We start from the raw sequence: 22,150 nt of genomic DNA, 5'->3' as shown, positions 1-22,150 counted from the left end.
TCAAATCAAAAACTACTTCTATTCATAAAGAATAACTTTCAGGGGGAAGGGAATTAAGTGAATGCCATTAGCTTTTTTTCCCTCCCACTTTGTCTTTTAAGTAAAAAACACCCCAGCAGCTATTGCCTTTGGGACACTCTCAGGTCCCAAATTTGCTGTTTATTCCTAACTACAAAATACCTAACACAGATTGAAAAATCTGTAGCTTTCATTAGATTCCTAAATAGGGGCCTATAACTCAGGTTAAGAACCACTACCTTAGAAGCACTAAATCCAACTAATAGATTATAAATAGGGGAGTATTAAAACGCAAATTTTGTATTTAAATCTCAAGACTGATAATATACTAGCTCATGTATAGGATTTAATTGCAAATTGAACATTAGAACACAGATGAAACATACTGATACATGGAAAGGTGAAATCATTTTAATAGTTGAGAAAACTGGATGGAGGTTGCTAGTTATATTAAACTATCAAAAGCTTTTTAAGTTTTCTCAGATTGCAAGAAACAATCCTGAGACACCTTTCAGAGCCACTCGTTTTTGCAGTCTTTTAGAAAGCTACTCTCCAAATTAAGTCATGCATATATCCGGAATTAAGTAGTATTATTTACATGTTCTATATACCAAAATACTCCTCAAAAGCAAACTTTAAAAAAAAAATCATAGGCAATGCTGTGTGATATTTTCGCTTCTATTTAAAATAGTTTCCACTTTTTACCAAAACGCACCACTCAATTAATTATATTTCAGGTAGAACTATATTCAAAGGAGTAGCACCATCCATTTAGGTATGCTAAAATTTTCAAAGATAAATCTATTGGCTTTCATCACTCAGCAACAGTTTCTAATTTCTACATGTGTAGTGTTAATTCACTTGATGCGCAGTTTAGATGACTGAATATTCTACTCTTAAAAGAAAAAACATAGCATCTTCATAGAAGAATTCCTTCATTTAATGAAATTTTTCTGGAGTTAGGTAGGTACAAATGTTAAGCCCACATATGAAGGACTTTTCCAAATGTACTCCTTTGTCCCATTTAACACTTTTTGCAAGGTGGCTTCTGGGTGCCCATCAGTTGGCCAATATGAACAGTGAGATAAAAAAAAATGTTAATATGGTATACACTGTGAGGAAGACTCACTTTTAGTCCTAGCAATGACTGAACAAATCACTTTGGACCTCTATTTCTCTGTTCTAAAAAGAAATGGATGAGTTATCTTTTAAAAGTTCCTTCAAGTCCAAATTTTAAATTATTCTAATATGTAATCCAAGTGCAAAGTCCCTCAATAAGGACCTCTGATGTGAAACTAAGTAATCATCCAATCCAAGGAACAACCTAGTGACACACATAACACCCAAGGACAAAGGGAACTGCCATTAAGAACTGTAGTAGTAAGGATTACTGGCTATCACATACATCCAATTCTATCTACACATTTAAAATTCACTTGTCATCTGGGCGCTAAGATATCCCTCTACACAAAGTGTGACTCTACTTACATTCTATTTCCACAGTAAAAATACCTTATAAATGTTAACAAATGGGGAAAAGCCGACACCCAGGATAAAGGATTTAATCCAGTATTTATTCCACACTCATGATCCTTCTCTGTAATCAGAATACAAGTCATAAGAACAATCTATCAAATAATCTGCTGATTATCTTAAATAATGCAGCATAGCATTACTTTTAATACTTCTCTGTTCTAGATTAAGTTTAAAAACTCAAACAGCAATCTTCATTATCAATAAAAAAAAGTTTTGAATTTAAAAAAAGGACACTATATCAAGCTGTTTCATAATTTAAGTATTTTCCATTTATAAAAATGCTTTGGAAGCTTGAGGCTTACATCTATTTCTCTACTCATCTGCCCCACCCTCTCCCAATTTCACGTTAGTATAGGGTTGCTGCAAGAATGCTAGGCTTTAGACATTAATTTCTCCTTTTATATAGTACTTTAAACTCTGAAAAATTCAAGAAAAAGATTACATGTCATGTATTTTTTCAAATAAAAAAGGAAAACTAAGTGAATAAATTTTAGGCATACTAATAGTGTCCCTTTGAGGTAGAATGCTAAAAGGACTTTTGATCAAATCACAGCCTAATTGAAACCTCTGCATCAGAAACTAACTTCTCCTAAATTCTCTCTAAAGTTAATTGTGGAGAATATTAGGTTTAACATATTAACAAGAGCCTTCCAAGATAATATACAGTGGACAAGAATGTTAATCCTACAACTGCTGCCTTCATGTACACTGAAAGCATGAAATTCTCCTATGATAGACATCCAAGATCCATTTTCATAGTTTTTAGCATTCTATTACGAAAAGCACAGTCATGCTAACTTCAGTACACAAACCATAATCCCACACCTACAAAACAAAAATAGAATTAGTGGCATTTTATTGCCTTATACAAATTTAACCAACATGGCAACCATGCCAACGGAATTAAAACATTTTCAGGACATATGTACAGACTGTACATCTCAAAAACAAACAATAAAATGCAAGAACAATCTGTGCATCATGTATCAAACTCAACAGTTGGGTGAAAACATCAATGCAATAAATGGGATTACAAAGGCACTTCCCTACACAAAAGAGGAAATGAAAATGCAGCCTACAGGGAGCTTGAAGAGTGTGTAACTACTGCACAATCTCAACTTGGGAGGAAAAAAAAAAGCAGATTTAACCCAACATTTATAGGATTCAATGTGATCCACTTTTACAAAAAATTTTCACACAGTCTCCTCTTTGTTTTTATGTTGTTTTTCTTGGCTCTCTGGTTCTATGCTTTGGCTCCTTCGGCGATCATGTTTGTCAGACTGGTCCTTGGTATCACTGTGATCTCGTTTGTGGGAACGTTCTTTGCTTCTGCTACGCTTCCTAGATTTTTCTTTGCTGGGGCTATGTTCCCGTTTTCTTGATTTTTCAACACTGTCAGTTCTTCCTTGACTGCCACTTCTACTCCGTTTATTTGATTTTTCTTTACTTTCATTTTTATGTTTACTTGATTTCTCTTTGCTCCTACTTCTACTTCGTTTCCCTGCATTTCTACTTCTACTCCTACTTCTATGTTTTCTTTCTCTGCTTCTACTTCTACTATGTTTTTTCTCTTTCTTGGAATCTTTTTTGTCATCTCTATGCCGCCTATCATCTTTGTCTTCTTTATATTTCTTTTCTTCTACCTCACCCCTACTTCTCCGTTCCTTGGACCGTTCTCTTGACCTCTCCTTTTCTCGGTCATTACCTCTTTCCTTATCATAGTCACGATCTCGTCTTCTACCTCTCTCATTTTCTTTCTCTCTTTCTCGATCCCTGTCCCTTCTATCCCCTTTCCTATCACGACTTCGACTACGGCTTCTATGTCTTTCCCTACTCCTGCTATGCCTGCGTTCTAGCCCCCGATCAATACTTCGGGATCTTCGCCTTTCTTTTTCCCTTTCTTTGGCTTCACGCTCTAGTCGCTGGCGTTCTTTCTCTCTTTCTAATTCTCGGTCAAAACTAGAAGACCCATGGCCCTCCCGATGATGGCTTCTACTTCTGGATCTTCTTGGGGACCTCCGTGGACTCAGTGATCTCCTTGGAGACCTAATATTTAGGAAAGTGGGGGAGGGGGAGAAAAAAACTTGAATGAATAAAACATACCATAAAAATTTAACTTCCATCAGTGTTACATGTCAAGAATAATTAAAGCAAAATATTTGCCTGTTCTCATTTACAGATGCATAATTTTGTGGAAAATGCCCTGAAGGGCAGAAAGTGGGGAAAAGGTGACAAATAGAACCTTTGTGTAAAGCATATTTTAAAAATAAGTGTAACCCAAGAGTCACATCACCTTGAACGCCTGCGTTCAACATGTCTGTCTATTTCCTCAGCACTTTCCTTTCCATCTTTCTTGATTTTTCTTGGTCGGGTTTTAATCTGTTGATCGATATTCTTCTGAACTGGAACCGGAATTCTTGGAAACAAAGTGGAAAACCACTCCAGTTTTGTGAGAAAAGACCGTAGCATTTCTCCAATGGTCATTACGCAGCCTCCACCAGCCTTCACATCTAGGTCCTACAGAAACACAAAAGATACCCTGGCCGTCAAAAAAAATTATCTCAAAAAACACAAGAATACTATAAAAATATAACCATCTTTGGAATCTCAAATACAAAAAAATTCTAACAGAAAAATTTCAATTTGTGTACCTTTCTAATCTGGTAATGAATGATACAGAGAAATATCTGGGCTTAGTGTGTGCATGCAGGTGAGAACAAACCCTGCAGCCTCATGGACAGAAAGAGAAGTGACTTCACTCAGTTAACAAGAATATGAAACACCCCCCTACATTACTAAACTATTTGGAACAGTCAACAATTTACATTCCACATACCTACTAAGTATATACTTTATTTCTGTGGACACGTTTGCACACATCATTCCTAGCAGTGTAACCTAGCTACATATGAACTGCTTCAAACAATTCCTGTCTAAAGATTATCTTTTAACAGCTCTAATATAAAATGAAGCCCTAATAAAACTGGAAGCAATAGCAAACCAACTGCCATGAAGCAGTGAGGTTTCTAATTTAGAGTTATGTAGAAAATAAATAAATGAACAAATAATTGGAAACGCATAATCCATGATGACCATTGTCTCTGAAAAGGGTCATTACCGCATGAAGGCCTTCTTGCTATGCCCTCTCACAGCTCAGGACATGTTAGTCAGCTATTGTCAGTCCCAAACCTATAGTGCAAGCACACAAGGAAAGTGAGATTTGTTATCTAAACAGGAAAACAAGAGCTAAAGGTAAAACTGCTTGCACTCACACACATTTAAGTGTTCAGATATACAGTATTTCCAAATATAATCGCTGCAGATATCTAAGGAAGAAAACAATAAGTTAGCTTAAACAGAGAGCCTCAGGTTTGTAAACACAATAAAAAACAGATTAAACAGAAGCATTCAGAAACAAGCCTAATACCAATTATGAAGCGGGACATGCTTTTTAAATATAGAAGGGAAAAGTGCCTCAGCCTGCAAAATCTCACCTAAAAAGAAAAAACTTTATAGATTGTGATTTATCACCTAACACACTTTTGGCCTCTTCTGAGATATTAAACAGCTCGTAAATAGGCCAAAAAAATGCAGAGAAAAATTCTCCATGTCTAAACGAGTGAGATTTTTTTAGCTACGCATGTAATAATAAAAACACACTAGAAAGATTTCCATTAGAACTATCCTTTAATTCAACCAATTCTTTGGATAAACGTTTTAAACAGGTCGACTAAAACACCACTCAGTTTACTTTATGAACCTTAAAACATAAAGTAGTGGTGGGGATTGATATATGGAAAACAGTGCTCATTGTTAAGATCCTTTTGAGATCTTGGACTTTAATACATGTATGGTTTAAATCTGACACAGTAATGTTTTCTAACGTAACTTTCTGAACATATGTAACAAGCTCAACCTTATTAAGCTTGAATGGCAAGCTAGTTTTATAATTTAAAAAAATTCTAAACTATTAAAGAGAAGGTTTCCTTCTAACTTTATAAAAATGTATAGTATAAAAGAGTTAGAAAGCTGGAATTGAAATATTTTGATCACCTCAAACAAATCATCTAAACTTTCAGCCTATTTAAGTTCCACCCAGCTCAATTCTGCATTCCTATGCAAGTGGGAGTATTAATGTTTGGAAGAAGTTACAGGATAAAGAACTGAAAAGTTCCAGAAAAAAACCCAGTAATTAATATTTCTATGTGCATGTCTTACCATCTCAATCTTGAGCATGGCCAATTTTAAAAACTCACTATCAACTGTACAAGTCAAGATCAGTACAACACACAGAACACAATTAGGAAGAGAAAATTTTTAATAGTTACCAAAATACATATAAACAATTTTGAAATGTGAGAATCAAACTTAAGAAGTTTAACCTAAGACATATAAAATCCACCCCAATCTTAATAATAGGACATTAATTCCAAAAGTATGTGAGTGAAATAAATTTAAGCACAGAAAATTCTGGAAGATGTTAAACCACCAATATATAAAAGATTATTAAAAAATGAGAGTAATCAGAAGAAAACTATTACCCTTGTTGACATACCTCTTCATCATCAAGGAAGGATTCAAACCAATCCCATAGATCTGTAGGGGGCTGTGTGTACCTAGAATTATGAAAGAGTGATTAGGCTTAGGTCAATTAAAATGAGATATTTATTGAAAATGTAGAGAAATGCAGGCTTCACCTTATATACATAAATCCAAGGGCTCTAATATATGGAGAGTCTGTGTGTGTTATAAGACCCATCACTTGCTTGCGAGTTAACTTCAGAGTAAATAATTTGTATAACAGGCAAAAAGCTGTAGAAACAATTCCTCCTGTCCCAACACCTCGAACCTTTAACGAAAGGAATTAAGAAAGAGTTGTAAAATAATTAACAAAGATACTTAGGACCAATTGATTAATCCTGTTAGGTATTAGTAACAAGATATAATCCAGAACTGAAAACAGAGCATAAAAAATGTTTTTCTAACCCCACGGAACACTTGAATTTAGATTTTTAAAAAACACAAACTAATTGTAATTTGGTATGAAACTGAAAGACTTCCAGTTTTCTGAACATAAACTTAGTTATCAGACACAGAAAAACTGAAAAATGCACGTACTTCTACTTACCCCTCCGCACATCCCTGTTTGGCCAGCTGTTTTCCTGCTTCCTTTCTCCCATGGTTCAACATGTGTGACCTGAAAATAGAAAAGAGAAACACAACAAACATTCATACTTCGAATTTTTTTAAACAGTATGATTCGAGTAAACCCCAATCCATAATAGAGCAGCTCTTCTAAAAGTCTGGAAGTTGGGTATTTTGACATGATGTATACATTTTGTTTACACACATTAAGTATGTAAACCATCTTTGAAAACTGCTTATTTAAATAGCATCAATAAAGCTACTAGGGTTTAACAAAACCTCAACAGGTTTACAGCAGAAACCCCATTAAAGTAGCTCTGTAGAGAGCAGATGCATGTGGAGACAGGAAATGTCTAGTCTCATACACTTGTAAAAAAAAAAATTAATGATCAATTTTGTATTTTATTATGAATTGCTTAAAAAAATTCTCATTTTAAAATGGATTTAATGCTCCAACTTAAAGCAAAAAGTATTAACAAAGTTTAAGTATTTATTCCAAAAAGCCTTTCAAATAAGCTTAATATTTCAATTTTATGGTGATTTAAAATTCCACATTATAAAATAAGGAAGAAACTTGAAAAAAGCATGCTAAAACAGTAACAGAAATTACTTCTGATGCAAAATCATGGAACTTTACTCACACATTTTTTTTAAAACCACAATCAGGCATTATGTTCATTCCTGACTGAAGATGAAGTTACAAAGGCCATACCTACACATATGTCATTCTTATTACTGTATACTTTATTTTCAGCCTAATTATAGGAACTAATTCAATTTTTTCCCAGAATATAAACTGTATCAAAAACTGAGAAACCGTGACTTGTTACGTTGAGTATACTCAAAAATACAGGTCTTTGCTAAGGTGGGGCACCCTATAAAAACCACATACTTCACCTAAAAACAGCAAAGAAAGAATATTAGCTCTACAACAGATATGACAAAGGTATTTTAGAGAGATAAGATCCATATTTGTTTCTCAACTTGAAACAAAAATGAAATCCTGTTCGTTCATTATGTATTTCTAAAACCTCATTTCCACCCACCCATGATTACACACCATAGTCTTTTTCAGTGGCTTCAGGCAGAAAAGCATGTATTTAAATGTAAGCACTACACTATTTTGTTCAGTGGATTACTGCACTGCTTTACTGTTTCATCTTCTTCCCCCAGCTTGCTGTAAAAAAGATGTTTCAATTCCTTAAAGGCTAACCAAAGGGGTGGATGCCATACAAAATCGAGTTACAAAATTGGAAGCCTACGCATTTCAATGATCATTTGATATGGACAACAAAACCCGAGTCTTTAGTTTTATAACTAAATCTAAGTAATTTGTAGTATAATCTTAAGTGTTTCAAAACACAGTATGTGAAATTTGAAAACAAGCTTTTCCTCTATCGCATTAACACCTGCCTATGTTATTAAACAGAACCTGCCACAGAAGGAGCAGGAACCCTATTTTCAACTGACTGAAGTTTACTACATAAATAAAGCTAAGGGTTAAATATTCGCCATATTGTATCCATTCTGAAAAAGGCCTTACCTTTTAAAAAAACTAGTTCACAGTATAACAATTACTTACAATACTCTTGTAAGAGAACACCAAAATTTCAGTTTACTTTATATACCCAAAGTTGAACTGTATTTTCAAAATGAGTTCTTCTATCAAAACTAAGTAATATCTCAAAATCCCTTAGTAGGCCTTAATTGGGGAAAAGGTGGCCAAAACAAAACCTAAAAGCAAATAAAGAAAATTTCCTTAACACCTCTACAGATATATTCAGGTCACGGAAAATACTTTATGTGGTCTGTCAAGTGTTTTTAAGAGTCAATATAGGCAAAATGGATTGCATTATATCAGATGTCCTAGTTTAAGTATTTAAAGATTGTTAAGACTTATTAATATCCTTTAAAATATAAATTTACCTTAGGAGGCCTGGAATATATTTTTAAAACTACATAATTTGCAAGTAAGTGGAGAAAACCTACCAAATTCGTGAAGAAAAGACCAAAACCAGTGGCCAAAAAAAAAAAAAAAAAAAAAATCTAATTAGCCGTTCATTTAACCAGGGAAATGCATTTATGGCGATTGAGCATGATTAATAATGCATACCTCTACCTGCGACCCTGGGCTGCTCCGAGCCTCGCTGCAAGACTGAGTCAATCCTGCTAACGAAACAAGAACTGAGACAAGAGTGCAGTGAGGAGGCGCCAGGTGAGCTCCCCAGCACAGCCAAGCCAGCACCGACCCTGCCGCAGAAGCCCAGGGCCCAGATAATTCTAAATAAGCCCAATGCACAGGTGACTGAGACCACTTACTCCTGACTTCCTGCTGCGAAAATTTCCAGGCCTTCGGTACATCTTTTTCCACTTGTACCTCTCCACCCTCAACCCTCCCACCCCACCCGACAAACACACTGACCACTTCCCTGTCTGGATCGGATAGTGAATACCAACAACACGAGGCCAACACTGAAGTCAATACACGCCCTGGCCCGGGGTGAGCGGGAGAAGCACCAACAAGTTGGCGCCGAGTAGATCCACGTCAAAATAAATAAATTTAAAGCTGTAAACTGGAGAGACTTCAGTTATTCGTTTCTCCTCTCCCCCACTCCTCCCGTCCAACTCCCCCCCCAGGGGCGGGCTGGAGACTGGGGGAGGAGAGATCAATGGCGGCGGGCTCTCCCGGCCCTAAAAATCTGAAAAGGAAATGAGAGGGCGGCCCCAGTTTGACCCCTCCCTGGCGGACTACTGGCCACAGCTTCCCCCTCCGCCCAACCCTCCCCCACCTACAAATGATCAGACCTCGGGGGCCGCCTCCGCCCGTTTCCTCCGTACCCCCTCCTCGGAACTTAGTCCCCACCTCCCAGGTCCAGACGCTTCGTACCTTAAAGTAGATCTCGTCCACCACCTCGTGGTAGGTTTTGAGCTCGTAGAGCTGCACTTTGAAGTAAGGCGACGACAGGATATTGGTCAAGATCATGGGGTTGAGATTCATAGTCTTTTCGTTGCCCCACAGCGGCAGCACATTGCCCTGCTTGCCCGAGACTGCTGGCTTGGTGGCGCCACCGCCGCCGCACTGCTGCTGCTGCTGGGCCGCGGCTGCGGCCGCCTGGTGTTGCGGCTGCGAGTTGCCTGTCAGCGCGGGGCTGTTGTTAGCCATGTTGCGGCGGAAGGAAGGAGGGAGGGAGAAGGGAGGGGGAGGGGGCGAAGCTCAATCTCGCTCTTCGGGACAACGGTCCGGGACCCTACTCCATGGAACGCCGTCGGAAGATGGGGCCTCCTCGCTGTGCCCCAGCCGGGTGAGGGAGGGCAACCGGGACACCGACGAATGGACCCCGAGTCGAGAGCAGAGGCCGAATCGCGGGCCGCGAGAAATCCAAGCAGAAAGCTAGCCGGCGGCCTGGGAGCGCGATCTCTTCCGCCAACTGCCCCTGGGAACAAGATGGCGGTCCCGGCGGATGTGACGGCACACGCCCCAGAGTTCCAAGCTTAGCCGGCGGCCAATCAGAGACGCCCAGGTGGGCTGGCGATTCCTCTTCCTAGTTCCGCGCGTTCTGTGCACGCTGTGGTCGCGGCGCTGGCCTCAGCTGCCTATCTGTTAGGATGTTTGTGCTCGGAATTTGGGGGCCGGGGTTGGGTTTTAGGTCCAATTTGTATGTTTTAATGTTTGGACTGCGGCCCCGGTTTCTCCTGTCGGAAGCCGAGCAGGAAGGCGTTCGCATGGCTGTGTGCTTGCAAATTCGTGACTCTTGACTCCTGTGGAGTAACCGAGTCTCCTGAGTTCACAGTTTTCGTATTCTCTGGAAGGGATGATAGGACCTCACACCTTCATGTGATTGCAATGCAAAGTCCTTCTGTCCTCCGCTAGGCTGTAGGGTCCGACTGGAGATCTTATTATTTGAGCCTAAATTTATTCAACATTAAGGGGATAGCGTCTTGCTTGGCTGTTAAAAAACCATTTTAGCATTAAAAGAGCTACTGTACCTGTAGCGCCATTTGTTACATGACTTCTTTCCTTCCTACTCGAGTACTTCCATTCTGCGGATGCACTATGAGTGAATGGGGATAGAAGAGGTGGAAGAAGGTGGTGGGTGCGAGAATGAGTCAGAATCGGTCTCATCTCTCAAAAGCTACTGTTAACCTAGAGGAGATTCATGGTGTTTGGGAGCTAAGAGAAGGCTACAAAAGGCACTGAAGTTTCTGCAGGTATGGGCAGTTTTATTGACAGAAAGCAGCCTGAGTATATATAGAAGAAGGGAAGATCAAGCTTGTTAGAGGGGAAACAGTCTGGTTGACAGGAGCCAGGAAATATGCTTATGGGAGAGTAATGACTAGAGAGGAATTGGGCCTCCTAAGTGCCTGGAATGCCAAGATGAAACATTAGGAATTTAATGACATTTAAACCCAAGGGTTACATCTATGACCCCAAAGTCACTTTAAGATGCTAATATTCATAACATTCTCTGGCTCCAATTCATTCTTCACAGAGTGTTGCCAGAGTCATCGTTCCAAAAGTGCAGCAGTCCCTACTCAAAACCTTGGATGGCTCACTCAGTGTTATCCTAATTGCCAAAATCCAATGACGTTTTTCATTCTCCATCCTATTTGATTGCTCATCGTGGCACTTTTTTTTTTGCGGTATGCGGGCCTCTCACTGTTGTGGCCTCTCCCGTTGCGGAGCACAGGCTCCAGACCCGCAGGCTCAGCGGCCATGGCTCACGGGCCTAGCCGCACCGCGGCATGTGGGATCTTCCCGGACCGGGGCACGAACCCGTGTCCCCTGCAACGGCAGGCAGACTCTCAACCACTGCGCCACCAGGGAAGCCCCATCGTGGCACGTTTAATCATTTATTCTTGCCTAGGAACTGTTGAAGTAGGAAGTTTGAAGGTGGAGATCTTAATTTGTGGCTTATACACAGAGGAGGGGAAAGGGATAAGACAGAAACGTTAGGGAAGATCCACACCTGATGAACTAGCAGGAGAGAAAAGACAAGCAGAGAGGTAGGAGGTAAACCGGGAGACAGTGGTATGACAATGCAAGGAAAAATAAATGAGAAATAAATGAATGATTGGAGTGATTAATATTTATAGCTGGGCAGTACATAAGTGATCATCCTGTTTAGTTCCTTTATTTTACATTGGAGAATTAAAGCTTTCAGAAGTGTTTTTTAACTTCCTAGTAATTTCTTGTTGTTCTATACATTAGTTTATACTAACTTACTTCCCAAGGAAAATAGATGATCCAGCCTCTAATGAATTACTAAGTTAAAAATACAGTGAAGGGTCTTCCCTGGTGGCGCAGGGGTTAGGAATCCTCCTGCCAGTGCAGGGGACACGGGTTTGAGCCCTGGTCCAGGAAGATCCCACATGCCGCAGAGCAACTAAGCCCGTGCACCACAACTACTGAGCCTGTGCTCTAGAGCCTGCATGCCACAACTATTGAGCCTGCGTGTCACAACTACTGAGCCCGTGAGCCACAACTACTGAAGCCCGCACTCCTAGAGCCCCTGCTTCACAAGAGAAGCCACTGCAGTGAGAAGCCTGTGCACTGCAACAGAGTAGCCCCTGCTCACCACAACTAGAGAAAGAGCGTGCGCAGCAACGAAGACCCAACACAGCCAAAAATAAAAATAAATAAATTAATTAATTAAAAAAACTTTTTTTGAGCCAAGTTCTTCTTCCTTTATGTGTATTTTTTGCCTTGGTAATAACTTTATTGAGTTACCCAGTGACACTAATTGCCAAATCCTACTAATTGCCTAAATCTTTAAAAATTCATTTACCCCTACACTCTGAGTGAAAAGCTTAGTAGAGAGGTTGAAGTTTGATATCTGTTTCAGTGGCATCAAACTAAGTATCAAACCAGGTAGTAGGATAAAGTGTTTGACATATTCAATGAATCCCTAAAACAGTTTGAATATATAACTATTATCCCCATTAAAAAAAGTTATATTTAACTTAAGAATACTACATTGTACATAGATAAAGCTGGGAACTTTTGGTTTGCTTTGTTTTGACACATGTACCCTCATTGTCTTAGTCTTTTTGGGCCATAACAAAATACCACAGTCTGGGTAGCTTATTAACAACAAAAATGTATTTTTCACAGTTCTGGAGTTCTGGAGAGTCCAAGGCCAAGGGACAACTCTCTTCCTGGTTCATGGCTGACCCCTTCAAGCTGTGTAATCACAAGATTATAGGGATGAGGAAGCTCTCTGAGGTTTCTTTTATGAGAGCACCAATCCTGTTGGTGAGGGCTCCACCCTCATGACTTAAGTACCTCCCAAAGGCCCCACCTCCTAATACCATCATCTTTGGGGGTTAGGGTTTCAAATTCTAACTTCAGGGGTTAAAATTTTGAGGGCGGCTCTTAGATCTATCTCAGTACCCATTAAACTATCACCACAATCAAGGTAACAACCATACATCACCCCCAAAAGTTCTCTTGTGCCCTTTTGTAATACAATCTCTCCTTCCAACTCCATCCTCAGCAACCACTTTCTGTCAATATAGATTAGTTTGTTTCTCTTGGCTAAATACCTAGACATAGGCTAAATACCTAGACATATAATAGATATATGTTTAACTTTTTAAGAAACAGCCAAACTGTTTTCCAAGATGATTGCACCATTTTACATTCACACCAGCAATGTATGAGAGTTCCAATTGTTCCATATCCTCATCAACACTTGGTATGATTAATTTTTTTTTTTAATTTTAGTCATTCTTAAGGGTGTGCAGTGGTATCTCACTGTGGTTTTAATTTACATTTCCCTTATGGCTAATGATGTTGAACATCATTTCAGGTGCTTACTGGCATTAGTATATCTTCTGTTGTGAAGTAACTGCAAATCTTTTGCCCATTTCCTTATGAGTTTGTTTGTCTTATTGAGTTGGAAGGTTTTTTTACATGATCTGGATATAAGTCCTTTGATACAAGTGTTGCAGGATTTTCACACAATCTGTGCCTTGCCTTTTAATTTTATTAATGGTGTCTTTCAAATAGCAGTTTTTTATTTTAATGAATTGCAAGTTATCAAATTTTTGTTTTGCTTATGATTTGTGTTTTCATTCTAAGCGCTGCCAGCCTTAACATTACAATGATATTCTCTTATATTTTCTAAAAGTTTTATAGTTTGGGATTTGACACATTTTGAGTTAATTTTTGCCTATGATGTGAGATGGAGTTGATTTTCATTTTATTTTCCACGTGGCTATTCAGCTGATCCAGCACCATTTGTTGAAAAGACTTATTTCCCTATTGAACTGCTTTAGCACCTTTGTCAAAAATCAATTGACCCACCATGTATGGATCTAATTCTGGATTCTGCTCTGTTCCATTGATCTTTATCTTTTCACCAATCCAAACTGCCTTGATTACTGCAGCTCTGTAGTAGAGTTTTTTAAAATTTATTTTATTTTTGGCTGCGTTGGGTCTTTGTCGCTGCACGCGGGCTTTCTCTAGTTGTGGCGAGTGGGGGCTACTCTTCGTTGTGGTATGCGGGCTTTTCATTGCAGTGGCCTCTCCTGTCGTGGAGCACAGGCTCTAGGCGCTCAGGCTTTAGTAGTTGTGGCGCACGGGCTTAGTTGCTCCGCGGCATGTGGGATCTTCCCAAACCAGGGTTCGAACCCATGTCCCTTGCATTGGCAGGCAGATTCTTAACCACTGCGCCACCAGAGAAGCCCCCTGTAGTAGGTTTTGAAATCAAGTAGGTTAGGTCTTCCAACTTCATTCTTTCTTTTAAAAATGCCTTTGGTTACTCTTTTGTGTTTCCATCAACTTCTTTCTTTCTTTCTTTCTCTCTCTCTCTTTCTTTCTTTCTAATATTTATTTATTTAGGCTGCACCAGGTCTTAGTTGTGGCCTGCAGACTTCTTAGTTGTGGCATGCATGTGGGATCTAGTTCCCCCACCAGGGATTGAACCCGGGCCCCCTGCATTGGGAGCCCAGAATGTTACCCACTGGACCACCAGAGAAGTCCCTCCATCAATTTCTTTAAAAAAAAAAAAAAAAAGCCTGGCATGTAGAAGGTGCTTGATAAACATGTATCATCTATGACTAAATGAGTAAAGAATTAAAATAATTGCTATGTGTAACTAAAATAACATAAATTAGATGTTCTAATGTTTTGAACATTTTATTGTTCAAAACAAACCACAATCCTAAAATAACAAAAGAAGCCATTGACTAAAGTACCCAAGAACTAAAAATCTGAAATAATTCATAGGTTGTAATAACAACAGTCAAAGATGTTAGACAAATCTACCCGTTTCCTTGGTTATGATTTCAAAGTACTGAATCAGATGAGGTATGAGTTGAGATTTAAGAACTTTAGGTGTTAGCTGAACCTATTTTAATCATTTCACAATATATGTAAATGAAACCATCAAGCTGTATGCCTTAAACTTACACAGTGATATATATCAATTATTTTTCAACAAAACTGAGGGGAAAAAAGAATTATTAGGAGTTATCTAGGCAAAAAATTATATTTTAGTTAGAGCTAGCCTATGCAAAGGCTTCTGAGGCATGAAAGAAAAAAGTGTGTTTGGGGAATTGTTTGTCACCATTATAGTACTTAAATTGTTTTCCAGGGTGATATGAAAAATCAGTACAGCCATACAAATGCATACTGGCCAAATGCTAGTCCTGAATACACTGTAATTATCTGTTTATTTGTCATCTTCAGTGACCAGAGAGGATCTAAGTCTTTCAGCTAATTATTCCCAGCAGTAGGCAATGATTGACACCTTGAGGGTAGTAAGTAAATATTTAAAAGAAAACTGACTGCTCACAACACATTTGACACCAAATGCTTGAGGTTTCCCCTGCCCCCACCAACCAATTTTCCATCTCTTTGGACATTAACTGAGTCTCCTATAATTTAATTAAATCCTGACACTAACGCCTCAGAGTTAGCACACACTGCACAGGTTAAGGGCTCAGTCCCACAAAACTGCCCAACTTCAGGCACCAGTCACAAGCAGTGGTGAAGTGGAGCAGGATGCTGCGGGGCCCTCCTGGCTACAAGTCCTCTCTGTGCCCCCTGTTTCTTGTTTGTAGGAAATAGGCTTCATTCAGCCTCCTTGACCTTCCCTGAGTTCCTATCACAGCACACAGAACTCAGAGAAACACTTTACTTACTATTACAAAGGATATTATGAAGGATACTATCCTTTATTATAAAAGAATAGCCAGATGAAGGGGTACATAGGGTGAGGTCTAAAAGGACCTCAGTGCAGGAGCTTCTATCCCTGTGGAGTTTGGGGTGCACCAGCATACGGGCACATGGATGTCTTCATCAACCTGGAAGTCCTCTGAGCTCCATTACTTAGGGGTTTTGTGAGGTTCTATTACATTGGGATGCTTGATTAAATCATAGGCCAATGAGGTCGGGGTGGGGCTGAAAGTTTCAACCTTCTAATTACCTGATTTGGTTTATCTGACAACCAGTTTGAATGTGAAGCTGTCTAGGGGCCCACCTAGAGTCACCTCACTAGCGTATAAATGGCACTCATTACACACACACACACAAAAGACGTTCATCATTCCAGAATCTGAAGGATCTTAGAAGCTCTTTTTTTTGGAACTGAGGACTAAGACCAAAAATTATACAAAAGTTCTCCTATCACCCCTATCACTCAGGAAATTAACAAGTGTTTAAGAAGCTCTAGTGCCAAGGACTGGGGATGAAGACCAAATATATATATTTCTCAATATATACAATATTCTTGAATGAAGAAACGAATGAATTATTGGTTTTACTTGGTCGGAGAGTAAGACTGATGCAAAGTCTTCAATGAATGTGAGGACAATCCAGGAAGTTAATTTATGTCAGAGAAGGATAGACTTGTCTCTCAAAGACGCAGCAGTTTTATTCAAGGGTGGAGGAGTAACCACAATGTAAGATAACATATTCCTAAGAATGAACCTGAATTATTTAAATTATGGTTATTAAGGCATGGGATTATTTTAGAAAAGGCATGTAAATTTCAGAAAAATTTACATAAAATTATTAAAGTTACTTAAGTGTTAAATTATTAACTCCTAGTTATCTGAAAAAACCTTATCTTCATCATTTCACATAATTGAGATGTTGCTGTTAAAAAAGGAGCATAGTCAGTATAACAGTTGCTAAGAGCACAGACTCTGGAGCCAGAATACCTAGATTTAAATTCTGGCTCTATCATTTTAATTTGGGCAAGTCACCTCATTTTTCTCTGCCTTCATTTTTCTTTACCTTTTCTCATCTGTTTAGATGAGGATGTTATTATTACCTACCTCATAGATTTTTTTATGAGCAGCTTTGGGTAGGAAAAAGCTCTTTGCAGGAAAGAGCTCACTACAGGAGGCACCCTTTTGTCTTGTCACTAACTGTAAACCAGGCACCCCCGTGCTATACTCATCTCTGGCCCTAGCACACCTTTCAAATCTTTTGATCGCACAGTACTTTGCCTAACCTGTTGGTTCTTTCCATAGATCAAAGAAGTAGAAATGAAGAATAAGTAATTAACAGATGACCAGATCTCTTCCCTACCTTCCCCTTCAGTAATCTCGAGAGCAAACTGTGTGAACAAGATAACACCTAAAGAAAGATCATGAGGAGTTTACAACTCTGCACACAGTGGGGGATGGCAATGATTCTGACCCCCTGTCTCAATGATTAACTGAGGTTACTTCCCTGTTTTCCCTTTGAAAGCTTTCATGGCCGAGCAGAATCTTTGGAGGTGTTTATTGGGGGACGTTGAGCCCACCATCTCCCCAGATTGCTGGCATTCTGATTAAAGGCAACTTTCCTTTTTATCAACACTTGTGAGTATTGATTTTGTAAGAGTCGAGCATTGGGACCCGATTCAGTAACATGAAGATCAAATTTCTTGATAACTATGTAAGTGCTTAGAACTGTAGCGCATTCTGTGGCATTAGTGTTTGCCATTACTATTTTCTAAATAGCATATATATATATTTTTAATATTCTAAATTCACCTTGAAAATGTTATTGCAGTCTTACTTTCTTCCTAAGTCTCTAAGTTAACTTTTTACTTCCTATTAGGAATCTAAATTCTGATACAATGTTTTGCCAGAGACATTTCTGAGTGGTTGCCAACCATACAGCATGGCCACGGTTACAGATGGGAATGATCTACTCAGCAGATGGGTCATAAACTTTTTTTCTTTTAATAACATTTGTTTTTAGAATGTCCAGTTGCCTTTCTTCTTGCAACATCTTTTTTTAAAAAATATTTATTAATTTATTTGGCTGTGTCAGGTCTTAGTTGTGCCATGCGGGATTTTTTTTTTCATGCGGGATCTTTTCGTTGTGGTGCGTGGGCTCTTCATTGTGGCGCATGGGCTTCTCTAGTTGCAGCGTGCAGGTTTCTCTCTAGTTGTGGTGCGCAAGCTTCTCTCTAGTTGTGGCCCACGGGCTCAGTAGTTGCGGCCCAAGGGCTCAGTAGTTGCGGTGTGCAGGCTGAGTTGCCCCACAGCACATGGGATCTTAGTTCTCCGACCAGGGATCAAACCTGTGTCCCCTGCTCTGGAAGGCGGATTCTTAACCACTGGACCAACAGGGAAGTCCCTCATAAACTTGTTGATAGCAGATTTAAGTTGTTAACAAGAAATAGGAATATTTAGGTTTTATCTCAAACCTTTGAAAATCATACAAGGGGTAATAACTGTCAGGATGAGTCCTTTCTCTATTTGGTCTTTGCACACACATTGCCCCTTCTAAGTGAAATACTCTCACTCACAGTGCTATCGATGGGGCAACCACATATGGCCATGACATCTAATTCACCCCTTATGGCTCTAAAGGGTTTTCAGGAACTGAGGACAAGAGACCAAATATTATTGAAACTACACAACTCAGATGGGATTTGAACCCAGCCAAAATTCAGATTGGAACTCGAACCCACTGTTTTTGTTTTTTTGGTTTTTTTGGTCACGCTGTGTGGCTTGTGGGATCTTAGTTATTCTACCAGGGAGAGTCCTAACTGATCTCTGGTGGCCTTGGCCTGCAGCATCTTGAAGCAGGATTTCTGTTATCTGGCCAGAGTCAGGCTGTGGCAGTGAGAGCGCTGAATTCTAGCCATTAGACCACCAGGGACAGTGTCCAGTGTCAGGGAAGGCCCTGGCCCACTGGCTTTGTAGAAATGAATTCCCACAAAGAGACAGAAAGTAGTGAAACAAATGAAGTGTTTATTAGGAGGAAAAAGGGTACATGTGAATAGACACACGGGTGGGCTCAGAGATAGAGTTGCGCCCTCATGGTAGTTTAAATCACTTATATGGGGCATTTCTTCCAGGTTTCCTCTGGCCAGTCATCTTGTTTTGCCTGGCTCTGAGGCTATATTTGGTATATCTCAGGGTTCTCCCACGTGTGTGGACACATCTCTTAGCCAAGATGGATTCTAGTGAAGAGGTCTATGGGTAGGTTGACAACACCTACTATGAGGTGGTGCCCCCTCACTTTTTTGACCTTCAAGGAAACTTTCTGTGCATGTGTAGTTGGGAAGGTCTCCTTGACCTTGAGAATGAGAAATATGTCGTCTCTTTATCTCTTATCTGGGCAGGGCTCAGCTTCTCTCTTCTGCTATTGTCTTCACATTGGAGTGTCTGTCCACAGGGGACAAACTCCAGCTGCTCAGTCTGGGGCCCATCTATCTACTGCCTCATAACCACTGACCATCAGGGAATTCCCTCGAACCACTGTCTTTTAATTAAAATTACTCACGGGGAGTCAGGACTTACTGAAGTTCAAGTTCTTTATGTCTCAGTGCAGAAGGAATTCAGTGAGAGGCAAAGTGATAGGTAAGAAGTGAATTTATTAATATAGCATGCTTGTGACGGATACAAGTGAGCAGGCAAGAGCCTCTGCCCCAGAGCTAAGTGGGAAAACAGGTTTATTTAGGAAGATACACACTCCAGTAGTCAGAGTTTGGGCCATCTCGGAAGGCGAGAGGTCCTGGGAGATACACATTCCAAGGACAAGGTTGTTAGGAGAACCACTGACCAAAACCACCCGCCCTGGCCAGGCACGACAGCAACTACTTGCACCTCCTACAACAGGAGGTCCTGGTAAGGAATGTGGAACTAACAAGCTTCCACCAATTGGAAGAATTTGGGAAAGGTCAAAAGGAGAGAGGAGACGCCAGTCCATACGTCCTACCAACCTCCCAGAATCCTTCTCACTGGAATCCATCTTGGCCGAGCAACGTGCATGCCACCAGGAAGGACCCTGAGTCAGAATGATTGGCCAGAGACAACCTGGAAAATAACTCCATTACCATAAAACCTGAGACTGTGAGCCACGTGGCAGAACAGTTATCCTGGATTCCCTTACCCTCCTGCTCTCTGCCCGGGCGCCCCTTCCCAGTAAAGTCTCTTGCTTTTTCATCATGTGTGTCTCCTTGGATAACTAATTTCTTTTTTTTTCTTTGAATTTTATTTTTTAAAAATTTTTATACAGCAGGTTCTTATTAAGTATCTGTTTTATACATATTAGTGTATATATGTCAATCCCAATCTCCCAATTCATCACACCACCACCCCCACTGCTTTCCCCCCTTGGTGTCCATACATTTGTTCTCTAATCTGTGTCTCTATTTCTGCCCTGCAAACTGGTTCATCTGTACCATTTTTTCTAGGTTCCACATACATGTGTTAATATACGATATTTGTTTTTCTCTTCCTGACTTACTTCACTCTGTATGACAGTCTTTAGATCCATCCATGTCTCTACAAATGACCCAATTTCTTTCGTTTTTATGGCTGAGTAATATTCCATTGTATATATGTACCACATCTTCTTTATCCATTCGCTGTCGATGGGCATTTAGGTTGCTTCCATGACCTGGCTATTGTAAATAGTGCTGCAATGAACACTGGGGTGCATGTGTCTTTTTGAAGTATGGTTTTCTCTGGGTATATGCCCAGTAGTGGGATTGCTGGGTTATATGGTAATTCTATTTTTAGTTTATTAATGAACCTCCATACTGTTCTCCATAGTGGCTGTATCAATTTATAGCACCAACAGTGCAAGAGTGTTCCCTTTTCTCCACACCCTCTCCAGCATTTGTTGTTTGTAGATTTTCTGATTATGCCCACTCTACTGGTGTGAGGTGATACCTCATTGTAGTTTTGATTTGCATTTCTCTAATAATTACTGATTTTGAGCAGCTTTTCATGTGCTTCTTGGCCATCTGTATGTCTTCTTTGGAGAAATGTCTATTTAGGTCTTCTGCCCATTTTTGGATGGGTTGTTTGTTGTTTTAGTATTGAGCTGTGTGAGCTGTTTATATATTTTGGAGATGAATCCTTTGTCCTTTGATTCATTTGCAAATATTTTCTCCTATTCTGAGTGTTGTCTTTTCATCTTGTTTGTAGTTTCCTTTGCTTTGCAAAACCTTTTAAGTTTCATTAGGTCCCATTTGTTTATTTTTGTTTTTATTTCTATTACTCTAGGAGGTGTGTCAAAAAAGATCTTGCTGTGATTTATGTCAAAGAGTGTTCTTCCTGTTTTCCTCTAAGAGTTTTATAGTGTCCGGTCTTACATTTAGGTCTCGAATCCATTTTGAGTTTATTTTTGTGTATGATGTTAGGGAGTGTTCTAATTTCATTCTTTTACATGTAGCTGTCCAGTTTTCCCAGCATCACTTATTGAAGAGACTGTCTTTTCTCCATTGTATATCCTTGCCTCCTTTGTCATAGATTAGTTGACCATAGGTGCGTGAGTTTATCTCTGGGCTTTCTATCCTGTTCCATTGATCTATATTTCTGTTTCTGTGCCAGTACCATATTGTCTTGATTACTGTAGCTTTGTAGTATAGTCTGAAGTCAGGGAGTCTGACTCCTCCAGCTCTGTGTTTTCCCACCAAGACTGCTTTGGCTATTCGGGGTCTTCTGTGTCTCCATACAAATTTTAAGATATTTTGTTCTAGTTCTGTAAAAAATGCCACTGGTAATTTGATAGGGATTGCACTGAACCTGTAGATTGCTTTGGGTAGTATAGTCATTTTCACAATGTTGATTCTTCCAATCCAAGAACATGGTATATCTCTCCATCTGTTTGTATCATCTTTAATTTCTTTCATTGGTGTCTTATAGTTTTCTGAGTACAGGTCTTTTACCTACTTAGGTAGGTTTATTCCTAGGTATTTTATTCTTTTTGTTGCAGTGGTGAATGGGATTGTTTCCTTAATTTCTCTTTCTGATCTTTCGTTGTTAGTGTATAGGAATGCAAGAGATTTCTGTGCATTAATTTTGTATCCTGCAACTTTACCAGATTCATTGATTAGCTGTGTAGCTTTCTGGTGGCATCTTTAGGATCCTCTATGTATAGTATCATGTCATCTGCAAACAGTGACAGTTTTACTTCTTGTTTCCCAATTTGTATTCCTTTTATTTCTTTTTCTTCTCTGATTGCCATGGCTAGGACTTCCAAAACTAT

At 39.4% G+C, this 22,150-nt stretch overlaps 2 protein-coding genes across 2 annotated transcripts in view; both read right to left on the bottom strand.

The window, feature by feature from the left end:
- Positions 1–367: 367 nt before the first annotated feature.
- Positions 368–10,112, bottom strand: PRPF38B (pre-mRNA processing factor 38B). The gene is made up of 6 exons (XM_060026434.1): positions 9,587–10,112; positions 6,683–6,751; positions 6,252–6,403; positions 6,110–6,170; positions 3,848–4,071; positions 368–3,600 (listed from the first exon to the last, which is right to left on the bottom strand). The coding sequence occupies exons 1-6, from the start codon at positions 9,860–9,862 to the stop codon at positions 2,748–2,750; spliced, it is 1,635 nt and encodes a 544-aa protein (XP_059882417.1). The 5' UTR covers positions 9,863–10,112; the 3' UTR covers positions 368–2,747.
- Positions 10,113–10,557: 445 nt separating this feature from the next.
- EEIG2 (EEIG family member 2) overlaps positions 10,558–22,150 on the bottom strand; it is a 150,544-nt gene continuing 138,951 nt past the window's right edge. Inside the window, exon 11 of the mRNA XM_069541244.1 lies at positions 10,558–10,751. Coding sequence (XP_069397345.1) covers positions 10,613–10,751 — 139 coding nt within the window. The 3' untranslated portion in view covers positions 10,558–10,612. The remainder of the gene's footprint in view (positions 10,752–22,150) is intronic.

This window comes from Delphinus delphis, chromosome 1 (genome assembly GCF_949987515.2).
Source record: "Delphinus delphis chromosome 1, mDelDel1.2, whole genome shotgun sequence".
NCBI classification, from domain to species: Eukaryota; Metazoa; Chordata; class Mammalia; order Artiodactyla; family Delphinidae; genus Delphinus; species Delphinus delphis.
The sequence above is the reverse complement of the archived record's forward strand: the minus strand, read 5'-3'. Positions and strand labels throughout refer to the sequence as shown.

Excerpts from the sequence above, each read along its gene's own strand:
- PRPF38B (XM_060026434.1), bottom strand. The coding sequence starts at position 9,862 with ATGGCTAACAACAGCCCCGCGCTGACAGGCAACTCGCAGCCGCAACAC. Across the intron at positions 6,752-9,586 it reads TGGACGAGATCTACTTTAAG|GTCACACATGTTGAACCATG; the intron begins GTACGAAGCGTC and ends TTCTATTTTCAG. Across the intron at positions 6,404-6,682 it reads AAACAGGGATGTGCGGAGGG|GTTCGAGGTGTTGGGACAGG; the intron begins GTAAGTAGAAGT and ends CTTTCGTTAAAG.